The following is an 8,454-nucleotide window of genomic DNA, read 5'->3' as shown; positions in this document are numbered from 1 at the left end:
CTTGACTCTCGATACTCAAGTGAATCACTAATCAGGGCTGTTCTCACGATAATATTATTTGCTGCGGCGCAAAGTGTCGAAACAGGAAGGTGTACCTAAATTAGGTCGAAAGAAATATACCCGGCGACTAGAGGGTATCGCACCACTTAGCGATCGGTTTAATACGGACCTAGGGTGTTGAAGCCAAATGAGGCGAAAAATCTATATACCCGACGATTAAAGGGTATCGAGGCAATTGGCGATCTGTTTAAGACGGACCTACGGTGTCGATGCCAAATGAGGCGAAAAATCGATATACCCGACAATTAAAGGGTATCGAGGCACTTGGCGATCTGTTTACGCAGGCGTGCCAACACAAAACACACAAGAACAACAACAAACAGCAACGGTGACAAGCGAAAGCGAAAACGAAAAAATCACCGCTGAAGCTGTGAACATATGCACATGTGTGTGTGTCTAAGCTGAGTTGGCGCTTGTGTATGCTGGGCCTGGCTGACCGACCGATAGACACCCAATTGAATTTCGAGGCACGCTTTGACAAATTGACAGTTGGATCCTTTGCACCAAAACTATATACCCGACGATTACAGGGTAGCGCGTCGCTTGGCGAACGGTTTGACTTAAACGCGCCAAACGCAAGAACACACCAACAACAACGACGGTCAGCAACGGTGACGAGCAAAAGCGAGAACGAAAATTCACCGCTGCAGCTGCTACGTTGGTATGTGTGCGCTTGGCCAATGACCCAACTATATATTTGCGCAACGAAAACGAGAAAGGGGGAAAGGGGCGACAGTGATTGCAGTTATAAATTATATGTATATGTTCTGCGTCCAAGATGGTATGATGTATGTGAATATGTGATATATGTACAAACTCTACTAAATACATGCAAATCTAGCTCTACTATATCATACGGATGTGCCAAGAATTGAAAGCGAGGTGCACTTATTTTAGCAGAAGACAGTAACTACGAGATTTTAATGATTTTGTCTTTACTCGAGCTTTAAATTTTTTGCACAAATACCTCTAGTATGTATGTAATAAGATCCTGGGAATTCCACTTTCCTTGGCAGGTGGCAAATGTCTTTTGGAATGGATATCCCTCGGTGGTTGAGATCGCTAGGTATTTTTGTTGTATGTTTGTTAGCCGTCCGTCGCGGTAGTTTTAGGTGTGTTATTTGAGGGGTTGATCCTGCAAACACACGCGACGCGGTCAGGTGTATATTATATACACTTAAATATTCAATATGATTTACATATATTTTGTTCACCACTCGTGTCACTGTCACTTTCTGCCTTTTTTGCTATATTAATTTGCGAGTCCACCCGGGGGCGCCATGAAATTTTAGAATAGTTTTTCTAAATTTATTTTAATGCGAACAAAAAGAAAAAAACCGAATTTGGTGGCTGCAAATTTTGTATATTAATAACGACACGGAGGGAGACTAAAAAGGGACGTTCGCTCGAGTTCAATAATCTTTATCGACTCCTCCTTTTTCTTCTCGCTATAATATTCTTAAGCATAACTTATCTAGGGCGGCGAAGCGGGGCGAATTCGCCAATAGCGAGAGAGGGCTTTATTGCGCTCCCGCTTCGCCCTAAACTATCTTACACTAGACTTCAAATTTTCTCCAAATAAAACATTGCGTCTTGACGCGACAATTAGTACCAAAGAAATGGCGATTAGTAGTTGACTATCGTCAAATAAATAAAAAACTCCTGTCAGATAAATTTCCATTACCTAGAATTGATGATATTTTGGATCAACTAGGTAGAGCAAAATACTTCTCATGCCTTGATTTAATGTCAATGTTGAGCTAGCGAGCTTTTTCACTAGCGTAGTATTGCGATATGTTTATTAACGAGACAATGTTTGTGTAGATTAAATATGGTTTATTGTTGTAAACAGTATAAAGGCGATACAGAGTCAAAGAGATAGCGAAAGGTTCGAGTTAGATTGATGACGAGTCGGTTGGAGAGTTAGCTGGATTCAAGACGGGGTCAGATTGTAGACGCGGGGGTCGGTACAAGACGGTGTCGGATTGAATAGCTCGATTCCAAGACGATGTGCAGTGGTTGCTAGATCCAGACTAATTCAAAGGGCAGGCGGGCCGAATTGCCCGTGCCCTAATGCGAGCGAGAGAGCGACAGATCGAGAGAGTGATAGCGAAAGGCGATAGAAAGAAGAGTGTGAGTTGAAGACGCGAGAGAACGGCGGCATAGGCTGCTTCCGTGCGGGAGCATGAATATGTACATATGTATGTAGATGACAAAGTTAAGCAGTGGGCAGTAGAAATGCTGAACAATAAAGATATTTACTCTACTGCTGCACCACTGACTATGATCTACTGATTATTTGGCTGCGTAACCAAACATACTCCCCACGTTGAAGAGCACGGATCTTTAACATCCCTTTTCAACAGCATACAGGGTTCAGCAGGCAAAGCTTGTTGTTGATGGGGCCGTTCTTCCTTCCATCGAGACCTGTAGATTCGATGCATGGAAGCAACGTGTTGTCCGGAACCCATTCGGTTGAAGTTGAGCCATGTAATGTGAGGCTCGGCGACAGAAGAAGAGGCGAAGAAGAATAGCGCATTCAAACCAGGCACTGGAAGTGATGTGTCCAGATAAGCATGGCTCTCTGAAATTAAGACTGAGGGATTAGCAATTTCTGCTCTCCCCCCAATAGGGCAATATGGGGATGGTCTTGGGCCCAGCACAGCTCGAGGTCCAGCGCGATGCCCAGAATTACGTCCGCCAGCAGAGAGCGGGGGCTCGTTCAGATGAACATCGGCCGGAACGGGGCGTTTGCAGGGAATCCACAATGCTTGAAGGTATGTAAGCGAGGTCGTAGCCTGAGCAGGAACCAGATCCGACGCAAGTCCACCTGTGTTGATGCAATCGAGGCCGCCATCTAACTTCGAATAGGATTCCTCGTCCCCTGCTCCACCATGAACAGCCGGAACAATAAACAGATGCTTCGATTGGCATTGACTTCTGTTGATCAGTCCAATTGGCTCCAAAATCGCGCACGAATCCACTTGGAATGGGGCCGGTGTGATTCCCTGACCAAACGCAAGATGCGGAGCTACGGAAGTGGACCGCTTAGTGATCTCTGAGAGAATGATCCCAGTGAGCGTCACAAACAGCTCTTCAAAGTCATCGGCAAGTTCACTCCCAATCTCGTCGCAGTCCAGCTTTTCGAGTTCACTGTGCACGGTTTTAAAAGTGCCGTGCAGCTCCTCGATTTGCTCCAGCCTGCCAACGAGCATGAAGTGGTCAAATAGGGAAGCGTTCTCCAAGACAATTTCTAGCTGCTTCATCCGTTGAAATAATGCTGGTGCCTTCCGCTTTAGGAAAGCCACACTGTTTCCAGCAGCGGTCACTGCACCGTCGTTCCTCGCACCCATTTCGGCAGCAGGCGCTAGAAAACGTTTCTAGCGGGAAGATGACCGCAAAGAAGAGCGAACGCTTGCAATAAATGCAGCAAGAACCGCAAGCAGATCGCAAAGCAGACGACGCGAGCACCGTTTTTGTTGCTTGTGCACAGCCGAATACCGAAAACCCGTGGCTTAATGCGAATTTAACGAATGACAAGTTTAATTGTTTTTGTGATTTAATTGCTTATATCACGTCGGGGTCACCAAATGTTGAGCTAGCGAGCTTTTTCACTAGCGTAGTTTTGCGATATGTTTATTAACGAGACGATGGCTGTTTAGATTAAATATGGTTTATTGTTGTAAACAGTATAAAGGCGATACAGAGTCAAAGAGATAGCGAAAGGTTCGAGTTAGATTGATGACGAGTCGGTTGGAGAGTTAGCTGGATTCAAGACGGGGTCAGATTGTAGACGCGGGGGTCGGTACAAGACGGTGTCGGATTGAATAGCTCGATTCCAAGACGATGTGCAGTGGTTGCTAGATCCAGACTAATTCAAAGGGCAGGCGGGCCGAATTGCCCGTGCCCTAATGCGAGCGAGAGAGCGACAGATCGAGAGAGTGATAGCGAAAGGCGATAGAAAGAAGAGTGTGAGTTGAAGACGCGAGAGAACGGCGGCATAGGCTGCTGCCGTGCGGGAGCATGAATATGTACATATGTATGTAGATGGCAAAGTTAAGCAGTGGGCAGTAGAAATGCTGAACAATAATAGATATTTACTCTACTGCTGCACCACTGACTATGATCTACTGATTATTTGGCTGCGTAACCAAACACTTGTCTACATTACATGATGATCCAATTCAAGGAGGACATACAGGCATAACAAAAACCTTGGCCAAGGTCAAAAGACATTATTTTTGGAAAGGTATGACCAAAGAGATTACTGATGACATACGTAAATGTCAAAAATGCCAAAAGTCGAAAACGACTAAACATACAAAAACTACAAAGGCCGTCTTCAAATCAGCCACGCGGCATACTCAATCCTTGCCTTTTACGACGTCGACTACTCTAGCCAGTGGCCAACGCATTGGAGGAAGATTCTCGTCCTTCACCAAGACGACATCGTTGCCGCAGAGGTTTTTCGCAGGCTTACGCCACTTGGAGCGCTCTTGCAAAAGAGTCAGATACTCTTCGCGCCAACGCCTCCAGAATGTCTGCTGCGGTTTAGTGACCCGCTGGCAACCATCCAGACGGTTTTAATTGAGCTTCGTTAGGTCAGGCTCGAGAATTGTTTGATGCGGGCCTCCCAAAAGCAGATGAGCAGGCGTCAACACATCCAAGTCATCAGAATTTTCTGAAAGCGAGAGCAAAGGGCGAGAATTAACAATTGCCGCGATCTGGCAGATCAAGGTACGGAGCTCGTCGAAGCTAAGGACGGATGGCCCAACTGAGCGGTACAAGTGATACTTTGCAGACTTCACGGCCGCTTCCCACAATCCGCCAAAGTGCGGAGAGCGCGGGGTGATGAAATGCCAGTCGATTGTGTCAGCCAAGCAGGACTTCCTTCATGTGCGAGTCGCTCAGATAAAGCTTCTTCAGCTCCAGAAGCTCATTCTTAGCGCCAACGAAATTTGTCGCATTGTCCGACCAAATTTGACTTGGCCTGCCTCGAGTGGACGTGAAACGTTTCAATGCACCTAGGAACGATGCGGGGGTCAGATCTTTAACAAGCTCCATGTGTATGGCCTTAGATGTGAAGTAAATAAACACGCTTATGTAGCACTTGATCGGAGGCCTCGTGCGGATTTCTGATCGGTAGAAAAAGGGTCCACAATAGTCCACTCCAGTTACTTCGAAGGCCCGCGATCCTTCCAGACGCTCCTTAGGCAAGTCCCCCATAATGTGCTCAACCATGCGCGGCCTCGTCCTGAAGCATCTTACACACTTGCTAACCGCTTTCGAGACGGCTTTGATTCCTCCAATAGGCCAATATTCTAATCGAATTTTAGCAAGCAAGGCGCGAGGTCCGGCATGGAGGTTCCGTTGATGATAATAGCTTATCATTGCAGATGTTACGGGATGTCCCTTGGGCAAAATAAGCGGGTGCTGAGCATTAAACGGGAGCGATGAGTTGCCGAGACGACCTCCAACTCGAAGTAAACCTGACGGATCGATGAACGGAGATAGCGAACTGATGGAGCTAGACTTCCTGACTTTCCCATTGCGTCTAATCTCCTTTATGTCCGACCACAAACTTGCCAGCTGAACGTGTCGAACAAGAAGATGCGTTCCTTGCTGTATGTCAGAAACCGTGAGTCCAGGATGCCTAAGACGATGAACGAATTTATGCATGTAGGCGAATGTGCGCTGCATGCCAAAGAAAGAATTAGCAAATTTGCATCCGGACGTGAGATCGGCATGTGGAGACGCGATCAGCAATACACGCTTGCGAAGCTCAATGGTCGGAGTTTCAGAAACGGCAGATACGGGCCACTCATCCTTAGAACCTAACAAAAACGAGGGGCCGTGAAACCACAGCTCTGACTGGATGAGGTAGCTGGGAAGCGAGCCTCTGGAGAGGATATCAGCGGGATTCAACAATGTGGGAACATGGCGCCATTCCATGCCTTGCGTCAACTCCTGAATTGTTGCCACTCGATTTGCCACGAAAACCTGAAATTTGGCTGGCTCATCCCGAATCCAAGATGACGCCGTAGACGAATCCGACCAGCAGTAAAACTGACCTGGGAAAATTCCCGTCTCCTTTAAGTTGCGCATAACCTTCGCAAGCAAATGGGCTCCACTCAATTCCAGCTTTGGAATCGACAATGATTTTAGTGGCGCTATTCGAGATTTTGAGCACAAAACATTGCTCGACGACTCCCGTTGCCTGGACACGACATATATGCAAGCACCATATGCTTCCATGCTGGCATCACAAAATCCATGAACCTCTACAATTGTGCTGGAATGATGGACAACGCGAGGAAAGGAAATGCGAGAGATGCTTGCCAAACTGTTTCTCAGGTCGATCCAAGTTGAGAGCAGCTCTGTCGGTAGGCTTTCATCCCAGTCCAAATGTTCTCTCCAAAGCTGCTGAAGAAAGATCTTGCACCTGACAATAACAGGATTAATCAATCCAAGAGGGTCGTAGAAACGCGCAATAGTTGACAAAACCGACCGCTTGGAGGGCCTTGAATTCGTGTCCATCGCGGACAAGGCAAACAGCAGCTGGTCCGACGCAGGGTCCCAAGCTAAACCAAGAGTTTTGGCTTCCATCATGAAACCGTAGAAATTTCTCCACGTCGTCTTCTGGAATTCCATCAAGCACCTCCTGGTTACTCAAGCACCATTTTCTAAGCTTAAAGTTACCGCAAGACAGTAGACTTGAAGTTTGGCGCATCTTTTCCATTACCTCTGCGACCGAATTGCCGCCAGAGATGAGATCATCAACATAGAGAGCAGAGCAGCTGAGCCAAGAGGGTAGGGATTACCCTCATCGATGGCCAGCTGGTGCATTTCGCGGACAGCTAAAAACGATGCAGCCCTCGTACCGTATGTGACGGTGTCTAATGTGTAGACCTGAACCTCGGACTGGATTGAATCTCGCCATAGGATACACTGGAGAAAATTGTCAGGTGGAGATACCTTCACGCAGCGGTACATTTTACAAATGTCACCAGTGAGAGCGACGGGATATGTGCGGAACTGGATCAGTATGTTAAGCAATGCAGGTTGAATAACAGGACCTGTCATCATCACATCATTGAAAGAGCATCCAGTTGATATAGCTGCAGAGCCATTGAAAACGACACGGAGTTTTGTCGTGGTACTATCCTCCTTTAAAACGCAGTGATGAGGCAGAAAATACTTGCAGAGGATACGTGAGTCAGGATGGACTTTGGACGTATGCTTTAAATCAGTATACTCTTTCATAAAGGCTAAGTAACGCTCCTTGAGTGTGGGATTACGATCCAGTTTTCGCTCCTAACTGAGAAATCGTCGATACGCCTGAGTATAGGACTCTCCAAAGCGATCAGCATCATGCTTTAAAGGCAGTCGAACGGAGTACTCCCCTGATGGCAAACGTGAAAAGTGGCTTACGAAATGCGCCTCACAATCTACTTCTTCCTTTGTACTCAAACTAGCCTCTACACAATTCTCGACTTCCTAAAACATACGAACAGTTCGATCCAACCTTGCATTGATTCTAGCCTCCGAATCCGGAGAATTTTGGGTTGTCAGAAGCGACGAGCTTGATACCCTCTGTCCACCACCAGATACGATCCACCCAAGCCGGGTCTTCTGCAAAAGAGGCAATCCATCGATGAGCTTGATTTGCCCTACGCAGAGAAGGTCATAGAAAATGCTCGCGCCAATGAGGAGATCTACTCGCTGAGGATTAAAGAATGCAGGATCGGCAAGCTGAATATTGGATGGAATGTTCCAATCTGCTACATTAACTGCCAGACTTGGTTGGCTATCTGTGATTGTGGGTGCGATGAGAGCAGTGAGTGTGGTCGAATAGTCCGAAGTGCGAGACTGCATGTAAATGCTGACGGTGGATCCCTCAGTGGACACGCCAGTATCGCCCAGACCAGAAACAAGGGCAGACGATTGAGTTCTCTTAAGCTGAAGCTGCTGGGCGAACCTGGATGTAACGAGATGCAGCTGGGATCCTGAATCTAGAATGGCGCGACAAGGAACTAAAACGCCAGATCGATTTTTAATCAAAACAATAGCTGTGGCCAACAGCACAACATCGGAGTGGAGACCTTGGGCAGCAAGAGAGGTAGACGCATGAGACGGCACACTGCTAGTAGAATCCTGAACTGGCGTAAGAGCTCCTGGTTGTACTGCTCGTTCTGGAGGAGAAACAACTGGGGAGCTTTGCGCTATGGATGAGTCGAAGTGCAATAAGGTATGCACTTCCGCAAACTCTACACTGGCCACCTATACATGCAAGAGTCCGATGACCCGATTTTAAGCAGTTAAAACAAAGTGACAGCTTCTTCACTTCCTTGTGACGCAGAAAAGGAGATAAATTTGAAAAGATGCTGCACGAGT

The 8,454-nt window shown here is 47.0% G+C and overlaps 1 protein-coding gene across 1 annotated transcript; it reads right to left on the bottom strand.

Moving 5' to 3' along the window:
* Window positions 1-4,424: 4,424 nt before the first annotated feature.
* On the bottom strand, window positions 4,425-7,143 carry LOC121404671. The gene is made up of 3 exons (XM_041594665.1): window positions 6,803-7,143; window positions 5,116-6,718; window positions 4,425-4,622 (listed from the first exon to the last, which is right to left on the bottom strand). Exons 1-3 carry the CDS (start codon window positions 7,141-7,143, stop codon window positions 4,425-4,427), a joined length of 2,142 nt encoding a protein of 713 aa, XP_041450599.1.
* Between the last annotated feature and the right edge of the window lie 1,311 nt (window positions 7,144-8,454).

The sequence above is a fragment of the Drosophila obscura genome, unplaced genomic scaffold, assembly GCF_018151105.1.
Source record: "Drosophila obscura isolate BZ-5 IFL unplaced genomic scaffold, ASM1815110v1 contig_31, whole genome shotgun sequence".
Taxonomy (NCBI): Eukaryota; Metazoa; Arthropoda; class Insecta; order Diptera; family Drosophilidae; genus Drosophila; species Drosophila obscura.
This window is presented reverse-complemented; position numbering and strand designations above follow the sequence as displayed.